The sequence below is a fragment of the Petaurus breviceps genome, unplaced genomic scaffold (assembly GCF_028583685.1).
Source record: "Petaurus breviceps papuanus isolate PSGF00001 unplaced genomic scaffold, PetGlider_PUasm1.0 173, whole genome shotgun sequence".
NCBI lineage: Eukaryota > Metazoa > Chordata > Mammalia > Diprotodontia > Petauridae > Petaurus > Petaurus breviceps.
In genome coordinates, this window is record NW_027185759.1 from 10,954,885 (window position 1) to 10,977,584 (window position 22,700).

General features: G+C 42.6%; 1 protein-coding gene across 1 annotated transcript in view; it reads right to left on the bottom strand.

Moving 5' to 3' along the window:
* AGXT (alanine--glyoxylate aminotransferase) overlaps nucleotides 1-8,824 on the bottom strand; it is a 22,223-nt gene extending 13,399 nt beyond the window's left edge. The window contains exons 1-3 of the mRNA XM_069083640.1: nucleotides 8,639-8,824; nucleotides 4,910-5,102; nucleotides 2,143-2,207 (exon numbers count right to left, since the gene is read on the bottom strand). Of these exons, the coding sequence (XP_068939741.1) occupies nucleotides 2,143-2,207; nucleotides 4,910-5,102; nucleotides 8,639-8,803 (423 nt within the window). The 5' untranslated portion in view covers nucleotides 8,804-8,824. The remainder of the gene's footprint in view (nucleotides 1-2,142; nucleotides 2,208-4,909; nucleotides 5,103-8,638) is intronic.
* Nucleotides 8,825-22,700: the final 13,876 nt, after the last annotated feature.

The following is a 22,700-nucleotide window of genomic DNA, read 5'->3' on the forward strand; positions in this document are numbered from 1 at the left end:
GTTAGACAGGGAGACGGTGGCCTCTAAGGTGATTCCAGATCTATACCCAACTTCCTCGAATCCCCAAAGCCCTTTTCAATCTTCCCCACCTGAAATCGTTCTTCCTCCCCACATTTTCTCAGAGGTCTTCATCAGTGTTGCTCATTTTCCTCTCTCATCCTCTGCCTGCCTTGTGTGATGCACATTTGTGTGCTTGCTGTGTCCCTTGCAGAATGCAAACCCCATGGGGGCAGAACCCAAGCTATTTAGTACCTCACACAGCACCTTATAACAGGCACTCAATATATGTTTGTTGAATTGGGCTAAATTTACTCAATGGAGCTGACAATGGCTTCACTCCCAGCAGGCAGGTTCTATCTTGAAGTCCTTTCCAGCATTTTATTTACTGGTTGGGGAACCTAGAACAGCTATTTACTTCATAGACTCTGACTTGTGCTAGCTCTTCCTCTTTGTTCTCCTTCATCACCATCATCATCTCCGCCACCATTATCGCCACCATCCTCATCACAATAATCATCACTGACGTTCACTTAGTCTCCAGATTTCTGAAGTGATTTACACGCACTGTCTCATCTGAACCTCACAACAACCATGTGAAGTCAGTACTGCAACGATTACACCAACAACCCTATTGTGGTGGATAAGGCTTCTTCTGCTTGGTCCCAGAGGGCAGAATTGGGGGAGATGTTGCAAAGAAGCCAATTAAACTTTAATGTAAGGGGGGAAAGTTTGAAGAATTCTACTTGCCCCAAATTGGAATGGGCTACCTTGGGAGGAGGTAAATTCTCCTTGTAAGTCTCCAAGCAAAAAACTGGGTAGCCCCTAGTTAGGTATGTTATAATAGAGATTTCCATTCATGTACAGGTTAACTGAGATGACTGAGTCAATAACAAACAAGGCATTATTACTTGTTCTATGCCAGGCACTGTGCTAAACACCGAGCATACAAAGCAAAAGCAAAAACAACCCTACAAACTTTAAAATTCTGTGGTGTGATCAGGGAGGAAAGTGAAGCTTAGAGAAGTGACTTTCTTGGGTCACACAACCAGTAAGTGTCAGAAGCAGAGTTGGAATCCACATCTTCCTAACTCCAAGTCCATCTTCAGGTCACTACAAACCCATTTTCTCCAAGGATAATGATGATGAAGATCATCATCATTCTAGACTTTCCAAAGAGTATGAATTGAATTTCTCTGGCTTGTCTAACAATAGCTGTGTGAGGCAATGAAGCATGTATTTTTCCACCAGGTCTAAAGAGGTGAAAGGAACATTTTAAAATAATATTTTATTTTTTCCCCAATCACATGTAAAGACAATTTTTGAAGGGAACATTTTTAAGGTAGGTGCTCCCCAAGGCTTTGTCCATGACCTTCCTTAGTCCTCACGCTACATTCTATGAGACCACAATCTCACTAATTCCCATGACTTCAGTCATCACTCCTTAACAAATGCTGTGCTCATTGAAATCTTAAATCCTGATACTGCTTCTGGCCTTTAGACCCTGGTCTTCAGTGGCCTGTGGGATGTTCCTGTCTGACCATCAGGCAGCACCTCAAATTCAACTTTCCCCCAAATAAGTGTCATCTTCCCCCTAGACCCCCCTTCATTTTGTTGTCAGTGACCTCCCCCCTTTTCAAGAGGGCAGGAATAATATTGATGAGGAGAATGATGATAGTTACTGTATACATAGAGCATTATAGTTTGCAGAGTGTTTTACATGTTCTCTCATTTGACCTTCACAATTCTGTGAGGGAGGTTCTATTTTTATCCCATTTTATAGAGACGAAGAAAGGTAACATGGTGACCCAGATAGAAAGTGTCTAAAGAAATATTTGATCACAGGTCTTGGCTACCCCTAAGCCCAATACTGGTCATGTCTGGCACTGTCTTATCTCACTGCTTAACATCTCAGCCCAGAATAGTGATCTATGTACAGATGCTTCACCAGCATTTACTGAACTGAGCTAAATTAGATTGGCTTGGATTTTCTGGGTCCCCCCGTTCATTAGCGTCATGGCCACAGCTGGACCCTAAGCTCCTAATCCATAGTTTGCACCCCTTTTACTGTATAATATTAATCTGGAGTCCATTATAGGGTGGAGGGTTGAGTATGGGATGACTGAATGCAAGCCCGACACTTACCTTCTCCACATCATGCAGTGTGAAATACTCTCCAGGGACCTTCACCATTTGGTGCACTTTGGCTCCTGATGGAATGAAGAAACAGAGGAGGCAGAGGATCAGAGGGACATCGAGGAGAAGTCCTCAGTCACAGGGCAGTGATTTCGTTCTACCTTCGACTGCATGATAGACTCTGCTGTACTGAGGGTGGAGGGCCAACCCCTCAGCATCCAGATGTCTCGTCAGCCATGGCAGCTGCTCATTTGTAGGTGGCAGCAAAGTAGTGGGAGAAGGGGCAAGGGGTGCCGAGCATTACACTATTTCCAGACCATCTGTAAACACCCTCTTAGGGTTGGTATTCCAAAGGTGAGCCCTTTGGTCAATGATGAACAAGTGATAAATACTGCTAGCTTCACTTACATGGTACATAAGGAACAGAATCATTGGGCAGTTGGGTGGCATGGTGGATAGAGCTCCAGGCCTGGAATCAGGAAGACCTGAGTTCAAATTTGACTTCAGACACTTGCTAGCTGTGTGACCCTGGGCAAGTCACTTAACCATGTTTACCTTAGTTCCTTATCTGGAGGAGGAAATGGCAAACCACTCCAATCTCTTGGACAAGAAAACCCCTCAAAAGGGGTCCCAGTCAGACAACATGGTTGAAATAAAGCTGGTGACCCTCAAATCTGGCTTAATTTGAATTGCAGTGACTCAATATCCCCTCTGTTCTTCAAGAGGAAAGTGGGCGGCAAAGGGAGACTGTAAATCTCAGAGCAACAGGACAATACTTAGTTTCCAATACCCACAGAATGACCCTTTGGCACTATAGTTAGGAAGCTGGGAGACAGGCATGGGTTCTATCTCCTTTTGCTTTTCCCTTCTGTCATCTTTCAGTGATGAACACATATGGCTGATTGGACTCTGTGTAGTTGCTGTGTAGAAGTGTGTCTCAGCTCTCAATGCCAGTCTTCTTTCTGTGCATTCTTTGATGCTTTTGTAGGGACTAATGGAAAAAGCATGGTCCCAGAATCTTGAGAGACATGGGTTGGATTTCCAGCTTTCACAATTAGCAGCTGTGTGACCTTGGGCAAATCACTGCTTTTCTTTGAGCCTCAGTTTCCTCATCTGTAAAATGGTGATAATATTATGTACATTACTTCACAGGATGCTTTGGAGAAAATTTCTTTGAAAACTTTGTCATTATAAACATGAATTATTCTATCTTTCTTGCTTGAATGTATATGACTGTGATTTAGGGCTTAGAGGCCATACTTTCAATTTATAGGAGCTATTTGTTGGACATTTCCTCTGTGTTCCATGTGAGCTCAGAGATGGTGGGACACTGTGGCTGGAGGACCAAGCTCGAAGCCAGAATCAAATCCCACCTCTGACACCCACCTCCCTGAGCCTTAGTTTGTTTTCTCAACTGGGAAAATGAGGTTGATGATGCCTGTAGTCACAGGAGTGAGGCTCGATGGCCTGATATACAAAATTTGTTAAAAAACAAACCTTCCAGTGCTATGTGAATGCGATCACTTATTCTTTTTCTGGGAAGTTTATCGATAACCTTTGTTTTTCAAGAAAGTGCTTTTGCCTTCCAGTTGATTGCCAAGTTTTCTTGACAGCTTTTTAAGTTCATGGGGTCATAAGTTTAATACTAAAAGTAATCTTAGAGGTCATGCCATGAAATGTGCCCATTTTCTAGATAAGGAAGATGAGTCTCAATGAGTGAAGTGACACTTCCAATGTTACCCAGTTAACAAGTGGCTTTAAATCATGTCCACTAACTTCAGTCTGGAAAGGAGATTTGGGAAACCCTTTCCCATGAAATCCTACTGTCATGAAAACTTCTGTAGCTCCCTCTGTAGATTCTCTTAGGTTGTCCATTAACATGAACTTGAAATAATGACCCATCTCTTTTGAACTGACTTCCTAAGAAGTTGCACTGGAAATTGTGGTGAAATGTGTGTAAACAGTCTGATCAATCATTAAACCCTATGAGATCCACAATCCTCCATTTCATTTACCTTCCTTTGAGTGGTTATTGCTAGGCCAAGATGGGAAGCTGTAATGTGGTATTGGCCATGTGGAAAAACTGCCCCAGACCCATGGTTAGCTCATTATAGAAAGCTCTGGAAGATGGAGAAATTCTTGGAGTCAGGGGGCTGCCTTTTGGGGGAACTTTTCACATGGAGAGTGGTTCTTGGTGAAATGTTTGACCACAAGTTGGACTGGACAGGACTTGTGGTAATCAAAGTTATTGCTATGTGTCCTGCCACTCTTCCTGAAAATATCTCTCCCTAGTTTATAGATGGCTAGTCAGTACAGTCATGCCCCAGACCTGAGGGAAGGTAGGGAATTTCAGTATGGCAGATGATGGATTTGGATTAAACCGGTCAATTAAAGTGGGCAGTTAGATGGCACAATCAGGAATGGCTGAGTTCAAATTCAGCCTCAGACACTTCCTAGCTGTGTAACCCTAGGTAAGTCACTTAAAATAGGTAACCGCAGTCGCGTGTAAACTCCTTCCAAGTAAGGATTCTTTCATGTATAGCGCTCCTTCAGGGATTCACAACGGTTCTGAAGTCACAGTTTCCTCACTGATAAAATAAGAGAGTTGGACTATGCTTTCCAGGGTTATTTCCAGCTCGAAATGTCTATCTCTGTAATGCCCTTCATCCAACGGTAGCTTACATTTCTCTTCAATGGGCCCTGTCCTAAAGTCACTCACCTAGTCAGTCTTGGTCTGAGTCTGGACAGTGCCCCAAGACAGAAGTGGCTCACTTACCAATCCTCTGAGCCATCTCCACTATCCGCTGTCCCCAGATGCCATTCACTCCCACCAGGATAGAGTCTCCTGGTTCAACCAGGTTGAACATGGCAACCTCCATAGCTGTGTGTCCAGAGCCATTGATGGCCAGGGTCAGCCTGTTCTGGGTTTGAAAAGCGTACCGGATGCCATCTTTGATCTCATCCATGATCTGAAGTAAAAAAAAAAGGCAGTGAGTGCCGTATGACCACCAGATGGGCATTGGCCTGACCAAGGCATTTTTTATTCCAACAGAGGATTCTTAAAGACAAAGTTTATTAAGTACCTACTATGTATAAGACATCATGCTAGACAGTGAATATAGATACACCTGCTACCCTTACCTCAAGGGAAGGACTCAGATACCCTCTCTCTAGCTTTCTCTTCCTTTTATCTCTGTCCATGTCTTTCTCCCTCTTTCTGTTTTTCCCTCTTTCTCCCTTTTTCATTTTCTCCTCCTCATCCATCTATCTGTCTGTCCATCTATCATCAATCTCTCTTTCATCTATCTGTCTATCTGTCTGTCTATCCTCCATCTATCCATCCATCCATCTATCTATCTGTCTGTCTATCTATCTGTGTATATATATGTACGTATGTGTCTACTTCTGTTTCTCTCCACTCTCTTTGACTTCTTTCCCCCCTCTAGAAGAAGTTTCCTACTAACAAGGAGACAAAGAAAAATGCATGAGATAAGGGTGAGTACAGCCCCCAAGATTATAGATCTAGAGCTTTGAAGACCCTCAGGCCACCTCTAGTCCAACCTCCTCATGAAGAAATTGAGGAGAGAGGCAGTGGTTTCCTCAAGGACATACAGATAGTAAGAGAGAGCCAACAGAAGGGTGATGAGAAATTGAAGGAGGCAAAGAGGTATGGTGTAAGAGGGATTTAGAGTTAGGAGACTCGAGTTCAAATTCTGGCTTTGAGATTAATTAGATATATGACCATGAGAAAGTCATCTACTGTCTCTGAACCTTGATTTTCTCAGCCATAAAATAGGCACATTAATACTTGTATTCCCTTCCTATCACGATCACTGTGAGGGAACTGGGAAAAATAACAAACCATCTCATGGAGGCAGACAGAGTCAACATAATGCCTTGGTGGAATTTGGCCCAAAGTCCTTCCTGCCTCCATCTTCTATTTATTGTGATGAAGAGTCTGATTCTGCTAATAATGGAGTCAGTTCTCCATAATCCCCCTTTCCATCTGTATTTCACTCTACTTCTTTTTATGTATTCTGAATTCAAAAGAGCCTGGACTGTTCTTGACCTCCATTCTTATCTTTCTCTTTTGGTGTCTCTGTTTGGCAGCTGGGTGGCATAATGAAGTGGTCACTGGTCTTGAGTCAGGAGGTCCTGAGTTCAGATTCTGACTTAAACACTTAATAGCTGTGTGATTTAATCTCTGTCAGCCTCAGTTTCCTATTTAGTCATGTGCTCCCCACCCCATCTCACATCACTCTGGTCAGTGACCAAAGAATTTGAACTTTCCTGAAGACAATTCTTAAGTCGGACAAATAGCTGGTTTCTTTTTTTCTCAGAACTGTAAACAAGGGCTTTGTACTGACCATAGAGATGCATTTCCCTGTTTTCTGCTGATGACTTTGGAACAAGTGAGTGTGAAAGGGATCATTTACCCAGAAAGTTATTTTAATGTGGAAAATAAGTGACCTTAGCCAAGTCACTTCATCTGTAAAATGAAAGCATTGACCTGGATGGAGTCAAGGGTCCTTCCAGCTCTGAATCAGCAAGTGTGGTAGAGCACTGGTTCTGGGATGGGAGGAGCAGAGGCTAAATCTGACCTCTGCTGCATACTCCCTGTGACCTTAGGCAAATCAACTAGCCTCTCTGGATCCCAATTTCTTAGCTGGCCAAACGAGGTGCTGGATAGCCTCTAAGGTCCCTTCCAACCCTGATTTTAGGAGCCTCTGACCACCAGCTCCCTTAAACTCCTCTTACCTGGCCAAGGTGTAGCGGAAAGAACACTGGATTTGGGGGCTTGCAAATTGTGCCTGACACACTGTGGACCTTCTTGCTTTGGGCCTCTCTCTCCACCTCTGGAAGATGAAGAGATGGGACTGGGAAGGTTAGCTCTAAATCATACGGACTGAGACAGAGAGTTTAGCATGCTAAGCATGACCAGAATGTTGCACGTCTCAGGTCACAGTGTTGCTGGTTAAACCTTCAGTTTGCCGAGAATTGGAAACAGAGACAATCAGAAGAGCTTCGGGAATGAGACCTTGAAAGGCAAAAGCCAAGGCCGGTGACCCTTTTGGCCCTTCTGGAGGGACAGAAACAGAGGGAGGCAGGGCAACTCTAACTGATCCCCCCAATGTCACTCATTAAATAGCCATTAGGTACTTATTAGATCTAGCACTCCATATTGAAGGAATTAAATTTAATTCAATTGGACAGACATTTATTAAGTAATTGGAAACAACCTGAGAGATCATCTAGCCTGACCCTTCTAATTTACAGATGAGAAAACTGAGGTCCAGAGAGTGGAAGTAAGTTGTGCCAGGTCATATATTTAGTTATTGGCAGAGGCTAGATTGGGACTCAGGTTTCTTGATGTATACCTTTTACATCTGTTATTTCATTTCACAGAATTATAGAATCTGAGTTAGAAGAGACCTCAGAGGTCTTTTGGTTTAACTGGCACTTGAATTAGAATCCCCTCATCCTCACCACCACTAATGCCCCCCCCCAACATCATCATCACCATCATCACCACCACCACCACCCTCATTCATATCAATTCTTCCTCATAAATGACTTTTCATCTCCCATCTCTCTGCCTCTCACTATTTATCCGCCATGCCTGAAATTCACTTCTTTGTCATCTCTGCCTCTTAGGACCCCAAGTTTCCTAAACACTCAGCTCTAGTGTTCCTTTCTACATGAGTCCTTTCCTAATCCCCCAGCTGCTCAGCCTTCCCCTCCAATCCCCTTGAATCTCTTTTGTGGCTGTATGTGTGCACATGCATGTTGTCTCTCTTGATGGAATGTTAGCCCCTTGAAGAAAGGTAGTGCTTGATTTTTGGTGCTTGATATTTAGCACCTAAGAGAGTGTCTGGTACAGAGTAGGTGAATAATAAATGCTCATAGATTAATTGATTTGTATCCCCAGCACCTAGGACAGTTCTTGCCACATAGTGTGCATTTAATAAGGGCTTTTTGATTAATTGATCAAAATAGTTGACATTTGTATAGTACCTTAAGGTTTTCAGAGCACTTTATGCACAGACAGCCCTACATCTAAGATTCTGTGATTCCGTGACAGTTAGACCTCAGTTTACATCTCTGTAGATGAGGGTATTGGATTTCCTGCTTTCTTACATTCCTCCTAGCTCTAGGCTCCTGTGGCTCTCTCAGTGTTGCTCTGAAACTTCAATATGAGGTTAATAGCTTAGAGTTTTGTTTTTATTTCATTTGAACATACCTGGCTAGTCACCCCCACAAGCAACCCTGGGCTAGAGGCTCTCCAAGTATTATTATCTCCATTTTAAAGATGAGAAAAATGAAGACCGATGATGCCAAGTTATTCACAGATAGTAAGTTCCAGAGTTAGGATTCAAAGCCAGTTCTCTCCTGCCTCCAGGTCCAACGTGGCTTCGGACTCCAACCTTCTGCTATCCTGAAGTTTAAACATGTTTCTAGAGAGAGTTTGGAAAGGGACAGCCAAGCCAATTTTCCCACCACTTACCTGAAACATTTCCTCGTGCATGTGTCCAATCACTTGGTGGCCCCCTGCAAGCATAACCCGAGAAGAAAGATTGGCAGGTCCAGGTCCCAGCAGAAGTCTGTTTGGGACGCTCAGGGGCTTCCTCAGGGAGGCTGGGGGGGCCACAATCAATGGGTAACTAGCCATGGCCCAGCTCTGTGGAGGTATAAGGACAGGGATGTGTGGCTAGACCCAAACTGCTGCCTGAGAAGCCAAGTACACACTGCCTGGATAAACCTGTGCATCTCCCAGCAGTGCTTATAAGTGCTGATAAGCGCTGATTGGTTTGCTATTTTCAACAGGCCTTTTATCAACATAGAAGCAAGAATCAATAGGTTCTGTCCCTGTTAGCCTGGAGTAAGCATTCTCTCTCTCTCTCTCTCTCTCTCTCTCTCTGTCTCTCTCTGTCTCTCTGTCTCTGTCTCTGTCTCTCTGTCTCTGTCTCTCCCCTGACCTCTCCCTCTCCCTCCTCCCCCTGTCTATCTTGCTCTGTCTCTTTATCTCTCTGTTTCTCTCTGGCTGTCTGTCTCTCCCTCCCGCCTAACTTTCTCCTTCTCTCTTCTTTCTCTCTCCTTCTCTTCCCCTCAAACTCCACCTGGCCCTACTTGTTGCAGTGATAGGACATGACTTTTAAAGGCTATTGAACCCCCTTTTTTAGGGTTGGAAGGGGGTTCTCCTCTCTCCCTCAGGATCAATGAAAAAGCCTGCTCTCCATCCCTCTGGTATTACCTGCCTTTTCAATGTTTTTCTTGCTCCTGTTCTTTTGGTAAAAGAAAAAAACAACCTCTTAATCTACTAAAGTCTCCTAAAGAAAGGCAATGGCTTCTGATCTCTAATTGTCACACTCCACCCCTGCTCAACTGCTCCTTTAAAGGGCTGGCTACTTCTCTGGGGGAGGCAAACATCTCTCCTTTGTCTCCCTCCCTTTCTTCCCATCATATTCCTTTAGACACTGAACTCTGGGACTCTTGGAACTGGAGGGGCCAGATTTCACTGACTTGTGCAGACTCTCTTTTTCTCTGTTTAGAAAAAAGGGAGACAACATGAAAACTAAAGCAGGAGCTCCTATATGGGGATTAAAAAATAAAAGAAAATCATGAGATAAAATAAATGTGAATCAGATACTAGCCCATGATGTTGATAGGACTTTTTGAGTCTGATGAAATACTTTGGGTCAATTTCCAAGGTGGCATGGTGTCCTTGCCAGTGTCTTGGACTCCCAGGCGAGAGACCAGTGTCCAAGCTCAGCTCTGCCCCCACCAACCTCTGCAACCCAGGACAAGCTTCCTAAGCCCTCTGGGCTTCAGGTTAATAATTTGTAAAATAGGGGTGATGCCCAATTGACATTCAATGTTGGTCAGGAGCAAAGTGCTTTACACGTCTTAAATTTCTGTCAGTCAACAAACACCTACTAAGGACTAAACCTTGTTTTCCCAGGTGGGTGCAAAAAAACCAAAATTGAAACAACCCCCGCTACTTGATAAAAGTCTATGAAAAAAGCATCAACTATTAGTCTCTCATTTAAGTTTCAGAATGAGCCCACAAGGATTGCAGGAACCTGGGAGGGATCCACCAGAGAACGTCGTCCAACTGTTTCATTTCACAGAAGAGTAAACTAAGACCCAAATATCACATAGAGAGAACTTGGAGGATATCACAGCTTACCTAGGCCAACTTTCTCATCTTACAAATGGCGAAGCTGAGGTCTGGGTGGGGTAAATGAATAGTCCTTCGAATCCAAGACCAGGGCTTTCCCCATGTGCTCTGCTCTGTGGCCCATGTCTCTGCGCTGCCAATATTATTTTTAGCTCCAGTATGAACATTTCTCACAATTAAATATCTCACGTGATGACATTAATAGAGGAACACTAAGCGATTCCATTCTTCGGAAGGCACGCATATGCCACATGATGTAGATCCTAGGGGGATTCCATGACTGTAGAATGTCCCCCATGCCCGTGGAGAGAGGGCTGAAAGTAAGGCTTATGCAAGAAGTTGAGGCGGGAATCTTTCTGAAGGGGCTATGGTGGGAAGGGTATTGGATTTTGTATCAAAGGACCAGGGTCAAATCTCAGCTCTCCCTCTCACTACATGATCAGCTGACACAATTTCTTACTTGGGGTCTCAATCTTCCTCATCTGTAGATGAGGGTATCTGTCTGCATGACCTTGAATATCCTTTCCAGCTCTGGATCTATGGTCCTTTTTCCTGACACTTATGGTAGTAAAGGCCAAGGCTTCATCTTTAAATTTTTCACATCATTGGGGAATAGAAAAATAATGAATTCGATAATTACTGAGCCTCAAAATAATTAATGAACATTCGATGAAGATATAGTCGATCTTTGTCTATTTGAAAATTGATATTCCTTCATAGTCTTACAAGGTAACATGGCTGATGTCTCTTTCATGTCCATTATAGAATGGAGGAAAGAAGGAAGGAAGGCAGGAAGAAGGGAGGGAGGGAGAAAAGAAGGAAGGAAAGAAGGAAGGAAGGGAGGAAAGAAAGGAAGAAAGGAGGTAGGAAGGAAGGGTGGGAAGAAGGAATGGAGGGAGGGAGAGAAGAGAAGAAGAAAGGAAAGGAAGAAGTGAGGGAGGAAGGAAGGAAAGAAGGAGGGAGGAAAGGATGGAGAAAAGGAGACAGGAATAGATGAAAAAACATTTATTTAGCATTTTTATTCTACATTTCCTATGCAAAGCAGTATTCTAAACCTTGGGTATAAAAAGAAAATAGAAAGGCAGACAGAAGTTACTCTTAAGAAGTCCTCATTCTAATGAAGGAGATCACATAGGGAAACACAGAAGGTCTGTTCGAAGGACCCCCAGAAGTCAGTCAATCTGAGTGCTGTCCAAAGCAGAATCCCTTCTACACTAGAAAAGGTGCTGTGCGTGACAACCTAGAAATGAAGCCATATGGCTTCATTCAACCTGACTAGCTTTTTTTGCCTTTTTAAATGAATCAGTAGAATGACAGACCAGGGATCTACATAGCATAAATAGAACATAGTTTACCTAGAGTTTAGTAAAACATTTGATAAAGAAATTAATCCTATTCTCATAGAAGAAGTTGGAAATAGGTGGGCTAGACAATCTAGCATCCACAATATGATGGTCATCCAGTCTTTGATTAAAGGTATCAAAGCAGTCAGACATGGTGGTGCTGGAGGATCTCTTGGGCTGAGAAGGTCTGAGCTGCCTTGGGCTAAATCAATCAGATATTCCCGAAGTCTGGCATAACTATGATCAGCTTCCAGGAATGCCTAAAGTTAAAAAAATAGCAGATCCAAACTTCCATGCTGATCAGCAGTGGGGGTTAGACACTTGAGTGGCCACTGAATTTCCAGCCTGGGTGAGACTGGGAGACCTAGTGTTGTTGATGATGATGATGCTAGCCCAGAATTAAGGGAACTAGACCATGGTTACAAAAGTATAGGGGGCCAGGTGTGGTGAGACATGCCTGAAGTCCCTGCTTCTGAGGGTGTTGATGCTGGTGGGTTTCTTGAGTTCAGGCTCCTTCATGAATGGAGGGCTATGAGTTTGCCTAAAGAGGGGGAGAGCATCATAGGATGTATAGATTCAGAAAGTCCAAGTGTCTAAGATGATGGTGGTGGAGTCCTTGAGTAGCTTTCACACGACTGCCAGGGTGAGATAAGAAGACTCAAGCAAAAACAAAACTATAGAGGTTATTTGTTCTTTGAATGTTTGATAGAATTTATTTGTGAATCTATCTACTCTGGGGGCCTTTATACATGGAACACCATTAATGGTTTGTTTATGTCCTTCTTCTGAAGTTGGTTTATTTAGACTCTTTCCTGTTTTGTCCATTGGATATTTCTGTAAATATCCAATCATTTCTTTTGTACTGTAAATTTTGTTGACATCTAGCTATGTGCGAGATATTCTGATAGTTTTCTTTATTTCTTCTTGATTTACTTTATTATTTCTATTTTGGTAATTTGATCTTCCTCTATAACCTTTTTAAAAATAAAATTTGCTATTGTTTCATCATTTGTGTTGGTCTTCATAATTGTTCTTTGAATTCCTATTTTGTTTATTTCTCCTTTGATTTTATTTCCCATTTGGAGTTTGCTTTTGGTGTATTTGTTTGTTCATTTTCCAACTTCTTCAATTATAAACTAAATTCATTAGTTTTATATTTCTCCTTCCTTTTAATGTAAGCATTAAGGGATAGAAATCTGTTGCTGAGTACTGCTTTGACTGCACCCTGCCTTTCATTTGTCCTTTCCAAGTTTTACTAACATAAGTACAAACCAATAACCTCACAGTCTCTTGGTAATATGCTAGACTGAACTGGACTCAAATCTTTGCTAAAATAAATGACCAGACAAATATAGACATTTAGGTTCAGTCCAAATTGATAGACTTGAAGTCAACTGAGAACATGTGCACCAAGAAACAGTCTATAGAAACAACTGAGGAGTAAGCTTGGTTGGGTTGGATTGGGTTTCAACTCCATTGTGCCAAAGAGTTAGTTTGTGTTTTTGCTTCCTCTTTCTTGGGAGCTCTCTGCTACCCCACCCCCTCAAGTTCTCATCTGTTTGTTTTGGCATTGAGTAGAGAGAACCTCTTCCTGTGCCTCCCATTACATATTTGTGGAACAGGAGAGACTTTGCAAAGGGCAAACCCACAGCTTTAGCAAGTGAGAAGGGTCAAGGCTCTGTCATGGTTTCAGGGGTTAAATATCCAAGACCACCACCAATGCCAACCTGGGCAATCATGGAAAGAAAAGTAAACCCAGAACTTTCTTCCCACTTCCATCTCCCATTAGATGTGAAGAGAACTTTGTCTAATTTAGAGACTCATAAGGCATTCAGTGATCTTCACAGCTGCAGAGATCAGAAAGATGCATGACATACAGGATGGAAAGACACTTAGATTGGGGGTCCTAGTACCTGGATTTGAACCCTGGTTTGTTACTACTTGTACTGCTCTCTGTGCCTAGGTGTCCTTCTCCATAACTGAGAGCTGAACAATAGCTTCCTATTGCCTTTAGTATGAAACACAGACTCTTCAGCGAGGAATTTAAAGCCCTTCATCATCTTGATCATGCCTGCCTTTGTACCACTGCCCTTCATGTCCTTTAACACTAACTGTTAACACCGCACACAGTGGGTGATTAGTGAAAGCTCATTGGATTAGATCAGATTAGACCAGTTCATATCTGAGGATTGGTCGGTGACTGATTTCTGTGGCAGAACAAAGGTAACAGTGACTTTTAGAATGTTTTATTCTTTCACCAGGATGGACAGAAGACTGAAGGCAATGCCATGTAAAGGGTGGATATAGAAACAAGAGCTGCCTAGTTTGGGGAAAAGCTAATTGTATCCCCAGATTTTTGAAGGAAATTCATACAGAGAAGTTCTCTTGGGAGACACTGTCCTAGAATTCAGCAAAAAGGAAGTCATGGCCAGCTGGTGAGCAGACCCCAAGGGGCAAAAGATTTAGAATTGCCTTCAAGGGGCCTTAGGGATCATCATCTGGTCCAACCCTTTCATTTTACAGGTGAGGAAACTGAGGCCTAGAGGTTAAAATGACTTGCCTAAGTTGACACATGTATTAAATGTCATGGACCCCAGGCTTGGATCCAGGTACTTTGATTCCAAGTTCAGCTGCTTTCACTATACCAGCTTTCCTCTATTTACTCCCATTCACACTATTCTCTTCAGAGAGGGACCTTGGGAAGTTCAACAAAAGGGAATATAAGATCCTTGAAAGCAGAAAGCAAGCCCTTTTAAAAATCTTTGCCCCCTCCCCCCTGCTTCCTCCCCACCCCATGCCTAGTGCAGTGCCTTGCACGTCTCTCAGTATTTTAAGAATCCATGGTCTCTTACATGTGGGTATTGACTCCTATATTGTACAAGTGATTGTGCATTGGGTAGATGCCTACTGCACAGCAGAGAAGGAGGGAGGAAGGGCTGGGGGTCCTTGCAGAAATGTAGGACCTATTCAGCCAATAATTTAGCAAACATTTACTTTGCAGATTGGAAGAGATTGGCGGGGGAAACTGGAACAGCAATACATACTTGGTGACAGGCATTTTTTGGCCCCCATGCCCACCCCTTTTGCCCAACACTTCCTTCATGCCTTCTCTCAGCAAACGCCAAGGTTACCTCCCTGAGGAGCAAAGCTCTCCAAGGCTGCTTCTGGAGAGGCTACACCAGAAGAGAGAATGGAGTGAAGCCAGATGAAAGAAGAGCTCACCTGAGGTTATGCACTGTAGGGAGGTAAGGGGCCAGAAGCTACCACGGGAGAGAACTGTGTTTCAATTAATTTTTCCTCCCGGCTAAATGCTAAACCCACTTATTTCTACCTGCCAAAGGAGAATCAGTGCTGTTGGTGATGTCTACATTTCTGCATTCTGGGACAAGATCCCAGTTGCCTGTCCTAGTTAACCCATCTTCAGGAGATGAGTTGGTGTAGATGTGCTTAGAGGTTGAGGATTAGGGCCTTTTTTAGTAAAATGATCAGCCCTGGTTGGGCTACAGTAATCAATAGTTATGCTGGCCCCAAGTCACTAATTCTGGCCAGTTGGAGAGACATAAATAACATCATTATGGGGAACAGGAAGTACCAAGAAGCCCGTAGAGAAGATGACCTAGAAAAGCCCCATTTCCCTGGGTCTGTGCTAACTGATTGGGATGGGCCAATATCTGGAATGTGCTTTTGACTGGCTGGTGCAGAATGGAGAAGCAGAGGCTTCCTGGGATATTGGTTAATCTACCTAATGCTGAATATGGCATCTAATTCATTCTCAGGAATAAATCTCTATCGCATAAGTCACAAACATTCCAGGATTTGGAGGGAGGAATAACTCTGGGCATAACGTTTGGGTAAACAGCACAGTATGCAAGACAAAATCACATTGTCCCTTTCTGGAATTCTTTGGCTTTAATTTCTGAAGTTCGGTGTCTTGGAAAGAGCAATGGATGTAGAATTAGAAGACCTGGGCATGAGTCTCTTTAACCTCCCTGAGAGTCAGTTTCCTAATTTGTGAAATGAAGGGGTTCAACTAGAAGGTTTCTGAGGTTCCTTTCAGCTTGAAATCAATGATGCTAAGCAACTATTGTTGCCCATACATTTCACACTCGTGAAGTTGATTTTTAAAAAAGACCCAGTGATAGAACTTGTAACCAACTTGACCGGTAGAATACAAGAGAAATGTGTCTAGACAACAGCTCCCTTGAAGAAGATCCTGGGGTCTTTGAGTAAAGTTGGATAGCCACTTGTTGGGTACATTGTTGTTGGAATTCTGGCTCAGCTATGGATTGAACTAGATGGCAGCTCACTTCCCTTCCTGACTTTCTTCCTTTTCCCCCCATTCTCGGAGTCTTTTTAAAATGACTTGTTTATTTTATTCTGAACTTAAGAAATAAAACAAGCATTTCCATGACAAAGTGGAATAGAAAAACAGGACTCTACCTGAAATTGCAGATCCATTGTGTACAACTTGCTATTCCTTCCAAATATACGGTTATGTGATTTTCTTTTTTTCCCCTTCCCCCCAAACTTCGAGATGGCTACCAGTAGACACAAATATCTCTTTCTCTCTCTTCCATCCAGTGTGAGTTCTTTTTTCTGGATACAAACAGCATCTTCCTTTAAGGGGTCTTTGTGGTTAATTTGGGTATTTATAATAGTCAGAATGACTTGGTTGCTTAATTTTGTTCTTAACACAATATCGCTGTTACTGTATACCACATTCTCATGGATCTGCTCATTTCACTCTTCATTATTTCGTGGAGGTGTGTCTAGGCTTTTCTAAAATCATTGAGTGCATCATTTCTTAGAGCAGAGTAATATTCCATCCTGAACATATGCCCCAATTGAGCCATTCCCCATTGACAGGCATCCCACAATTTACAGATCTTTGCCACCACAAAGAGCTACTATAAACATTTTAGAATATATGGGCTCTTTTCTTTTTTTCCCTAATCATTTTGGGAAAAAAGACCTAATAGTGGTATTGCTGAGTAAAAGGGCATAGGCAATTTAATAACTCTTTGGGCATAATTCCAAATCTCTTTCCAAAATCAGTTCACATATCCACCAACAATGAACTAAGGTCCTATTTTCGCCATATCCCCTCCAACATTTGTCATTCTCCCCTTCTATCATTTAGCCAATCTGATAGGTATAAGAAGATCTCTCAAAGTTGTTTTAATTTGCATTTCTCTAATCAATAATGATTTAGAACATTTTTTCATGTGACTATAAATGTTTTTATTTCTTCATCAGAAAACTGCTGTTCATATCCTTTGACCATTTATCAACTGGGAATGACTTGTATTCTTACAAATTTGACAAAGATCTTTAGACATTTGAGATATGAGACCTTTATCTGATAAACTGTCTACAAAAATTTTCCGCTTTCAGTTTTCTGCTTTCCTTCTGATCTTGGTTACATTTGTTTTATTTGTACAAAACCTTTTTAATTTGATGTAATCAAAATCACCCCTTTTACATCTCACTACCCTCTCTGTCTCTTGTTTGTTCATAAATTGTTCACCATCCAGAAGTTTGTCAGGTAATGCATTCCATGTTCTTCATATTTTCTTGTACTATCTCCTTTTATATCTAGGTCATCTATCCATTTTGACCTTATCTTGGTAAATGGTGTAAAATCTTGGTCTATGCCCATTTTCCACCAGACCGCTTTCAAGCTTCCCCAACAATTTTTTAACCAAATAATGAATTCTTATCCCCCAAACTTAAGCCTTTACGCTCACCAAACACGAGGTCACTATATTCATTTGCTGCTGTAGATTGCACGTCTACTCTGTTCCACTCATCTGCCATTCTGTTTCTTAGCCAGCACCAGAGAGTTTTGACAATCACTGCCTTATAATGTAGGTGAAGATCTGGTTCTGCTGAACCCCTTTCCTTTGCATTTCTTGACTTACTTCCATCTCAGAGCTTCAGTGTCATCCTGTGTGTGCACATGTAGCTTCATATTTAATCCTATTACATTTCATCTTACTACCTCATTGTTCTTCCCTTGTAAGATCCGTTTGGATTCTGTCATCTGATGTGTTATCTCCCAGTTTTGCATGATCTGAAAATGTGGGAAGCATTTCATTGAAAATGAATATCATGTAAATATCACGTCAAGGGCAATGGAGAAGTGCCATTTTCTTCTCCAGCCCATGTTATAGATGAGGAAACTGAGGCAAACAGGGCTAAGTGACTTGCCCAGGGTCACATAGCTTAGTATCTGAGGCTAGATTTGAACTCAAATAGATGAGTCTTCCTGACTCCAGGCCTAGCACTCTGTCCACTGTACCACCTACCTGCCCATCATCTGCAGAAAAGGGGGCAAGAACTCACTTTTCAGAGGGTTGTTTACAAGAGGGAACAGTTTATAAACTATTAAATGCCATAGAAAAGAGCCCAGCTGTTTCTGTTGCTTTGTTGACTTAACAGGTAGCTATGTGCTCATGGTGGGAGATGCTGTTGCAACAATGAGGGAGTTTCTGAGAAGTGAAAACTCATTGGGTGTGTTGTTGCAGATAATAAACACCCCCAGGTTAATCAGTGTAACTTCAGTGACTCCAACTTGTGTGACGTTCAATGGAGAGAGAGAACAAAACACCTGTGAGGCTGATTCCCAGCAACTGGCAAAAAAGACCAGATGTGCTTTCTGTCTTGGTCCATAATGGGAGAGAGAGAGCACTGGTCTTGTTGGGGTTAGGAGAGTCATGAGTTCAAATCTCACCTTTGAAACTGAGATAGAAAACAGGCCAATTCCTTCCTCTCTCTGGGATTTAGCTTTCTCATTTGTAAAATGGGCATCATAGTACAGTAGAGAGAGCGCAGGCTCTGAAGCCAGACAATCTGGGCTTGCATAACACTCCACCTCTAACTCTGGGCAGATCAATCTCTATATCACCCTGGCAAGTTACTAAGTCTCTGTCTCTTTTTCTCTCTTGTGAAATGATAATGTTGACTAGATGGCTTCTGAAGTCCCTTTACGCTCTAGAAATATGAAATAATACACTAGACCTTCAATGACTAGCACCTTTCAATTTACCTTTGTATTATATATAAATATACATAAATTTAATATACACACAAATATATGTATATACATGTATGTGTGTATATATACAAATATATCTATATACATATGTATTAATTCGTCTATATACATGTTGTTTCTGCTAGTAAAATGCTTCTTTGGGGCCAGGGACTTTTCCATTCTTATTTTTATACTATGTTTAGCAGCCCTCCCAGTACACACCAGGCATTTAATAAATGCTTATGGATTAAATGACCAATTTAAAGGATTGGTTTGGGAAGCTTGTATGATAATGCACATTAAGTATTTTGCAGGAGAGTTTGGTGTAGGGGAAGGAAACATGGTATAGTGGAGAGAAAGCTGATCTCAGACTCAGAAGACCTGAGTTCAAGTCCTGTTTCTGACACACACTGGCTGTGAGACCCTGGACACCCTCAGTGTCCCCAAAAGTTGCAGAGCAAATAGTGACCTGCATTGGTAGAAGACGCATCTCACCAGGAGTTCTGTACACTGATGAAATTGTGTCTGTTTTCTCAGAAAAAAAGCTATGTTAGCTATTATCATTCATTTACTTTATGAGCCTCATGGGGTTCTGAAGAGAAACACTTCTCTGAGTCTGCTGTAGCCACATAAGCCTGTATTGTCAAGGTTCTGAGGTTTTGTTGTCTTGTATCTTCTCCAGTGAAGGTCACAACCGTTCTTCACCTTAAGAAGGAAAGGACCTCAGAGACTTTCTAAGTCAGCTTCCTTATTTTACAGATGAGGAAGTTGAGGCCCAGAGAGATTGTTGAGCAGTCTATCCATTATGCTTTCCACAGTGACAGTGGCAAGACATGAATCTGGGGCTTCTGACTTTAAAGCTGATAGAGTTTTCACTGTGTTATTCTGTCTCTCCAGTGAGTTGGCATGGCACAAAAGGACCCTTGCTTGGTGGTCGATCATCTAGGGATAAGTATCTCTATGATTTAGGTTCTTTGCAGCCCAGGGTAAACAGGTATCCTCCAGGGCCCAGACCTCCATGTACTTCAGTGTAACCCTGGGGAAATACAGAAAAATCCTGCTGGGCCTTAGCACACACCAGACACCACCACTAGACACCATCCCACCTCAGCACGAGGTAAGCTGCCAGACCCCTATAGCCTCCAGCAGCACCAGTCAATCCACACCCCACCCCCACAGTGCAACACCAGACACAAGGGTCCCCCATGGGTCCCAGGGCAAGATCAGCATAGCACCAGGTAAATAGCCAGGGCCTGTAGTCATTAATACAAGAAGCCAGAGACAGTGCCCCTTCCATCCTGGGAACAGAGCTCAAATTTGAAGAAAGGAAAAAGGCCAAAAAAGGGAGTAGGGGATGAATAGAAAACAAAACAAAACAAAACAAAAATAATCTGACCATAGAAAGTTATTATGGTGACAGGGAAGACCAAGATACAAACTCAGAAGACAGCAATGTCAAAGCACCTGTGGGCAAAACCCCAAAGAAAACGGGAAGTGTTTTCAAGCCTAGAAAGAACTCTTGGAAGAGCTCTTGAAGGAGCTTAAACAGGTAGAAGAAAAACAGGGAAAAGAAATGAGAATGATGCAAGAAAATTATGAAAAAAAAGATTTAAAAGCTTGGGAAACTGCTTAAAAAGTAGAATTGACCAGATGGAAAAGGGGATACAAAAATCCATTGAAAAAACAGCTCCTTAAAGAGTACAGTTGGTCAAATGGAAAATGAAGTACAAAAGGTAATTGAGGAAAACACCTTAAAAGTTAGAATTGGGCAAGTGGAAGCTAATGACTCCATGAGACATCATGAATCAATCAATTCAAAAGATTGAAAAAAATGTAAAATACCTCACAGAGAAAAACAACTGACCTAGAAAATAGATCCAGGAGGGACAATGTCAGAATCATTGGACTACCTGAAAGTTATAATCAAAAGGAGGACCTGGACAGCATCTTTCAAGAAATTATCAGGGAAAACTGCCCTTATATCCTGGAAGTAGAGGGTGGAATAAGCATTGAAAAAATCCACCAATCACCTCAGGAAAGAGATCCCAAAATAAAAACCCCAAGGTTTTTCAGAACTATCAGGTCAAGGAAAAAATACTGCAAGTGGCCAGAAATAAACAATTCAAATATTGGGGTGTCACAATCAGGGTCACACAGGACTTGGCAGCTGCAACATTAAAGGATTGGAGTCCATGGAACATGATATTCCAGAGGGCAAAGGAGCTAGGACTACAACAAAGAATCACTTACCCAACAAAATTGAGCATAATACATCGAGGGAAAAAATGATCATTCAGTGAAATAGAAGGATTTCAAGCTTCTATAAGGAGAAGATCAAAATTAAAACAAAAATTTACCTTCATTATCAAGACCCAAGAGAAGCACAAACAGGTAAAAAGAGAAAACAGAAGGGATTTAATAGAGTTAAATTGTTTACATCCCTACACAGCAAGGTGATACTTGTAATTCTTTTTTTTTTTTAAAGCAATCGGGTTTAAGTAACTTGCTCAAGGTTACACGGCCAGGTGTTTCTGGGTGGGTGCTAAGTGTCTGAGCCTGGGATTCAATCCCCTAGTCATCCCAACACTGGAGCCGGTGTTCTTACTCGCTGTGCTACCTGGCCACCCCTGAAATGTAGCATTCTTTAGGCACAAGGCAGAAAGGAGAAATGGTGAAGATGTATTTTAGGGTCCTCTACCTCCCTTCCTCTCCTAGGATCCTCTTTTGGCTCCTTCACCACCTAACATAGATAGTCAATGCCTCCTGGATTGTAGGGTCCCCCATTTGTTTTCTCTGTTCATTGTCCCATATTTCCAAGACTTATTTGCTTTTCATCCCCCTACTCTTCTTCGAAACCTTGCTGTCCTGTGACCTACCTTTCCCCAGCTTTTCTCTCTGTGGGCTCATCTGATGCAGTGATTTGTACTAAGGTGTTCAAAACTGGTTCATTTGTTACTCCTCAGAGGTACAATTTGGATTCATTGGGTTTGTTTTGGATTTTGAGAAGGTTTTCTGTGAGAGATAGCAAAGCCCTGAATTTGAAGGGAATCTGAAGATAAAGGTCCCATATTGCCTGCTCCTTACTCCCTGTGAGACCTGGGACAAGTCAGATCAACCCACTGATAATCAGTTTCCTCATCTGTAAAATAAGAGTGCTGGCCTTAGGTGACCACTAAAGTCCTCTGAAGCTCAAACTCTTTGCTGGCTTCCATGGAGAGAAGGTAGAGAGGCTGAGAACAAAGGAGTCAGAAGAAGTTGATCCCTGACAAATGGGTAGGAAACTGGTGTCCTCCAACCAAAGGACTCAGGGTTAAAGGAGAGAAGGAAAAATAGCCTTTTAATACTCCCACCTGGAGAGGAAAAGATTGAATGTACAAGCTCATCTCTGAGTGATATGATTCAGCTGCAGGAATCCTTCCCCTCTGCTCTAAAAATAGCAAACAGGGACCCCCTGCCCCAAATCAGAGGCCCTGGGGGATAAAGGTCCTGGGGGTGGTTCTGTTCTGTTCTGTTTCCTCCCTGGAAAAGGACTAAAGGAGAGGGTTCCAAGTTCGTCAGGGGGGGTCAGGAGTGCCTGCCAAGCTTCCCAGCGTGGAAGGAAAGAGGGCAGATGTTCACAAAGCCACAGTTTACAGAGCTGAGAATCCCAGCAACAGGCAGGCAATCCCTTCTCTGGGTGCACATCTGGGGCCCAGGAGAAGGTGCTGCCAACACCCTCCTCGAGGGAAGGATGGAGCCAGCCCAGAAAGTGCAAGCAGTCAACCTTTGGCTGCCTGAGGCTGGAAGGAGATGAAAAGCCTCGAACATCGACCAGCTCCCTCACTGTGAGGCTGGCTGCTCCCTCCAGCAGGGCCCCCAGTTTTATGGTGGGTGGGACAGGATTCAGGACTTCAACCCTCTTTATGGTAGAGTTTATGAATTTAGGAGGTGCCCACTGGCCCTTCGAAGTGACACATTAAGATAACAAAGCTTGCCAGGAGCCAGGAAGTGTGTAATGGCACCCGCAAGG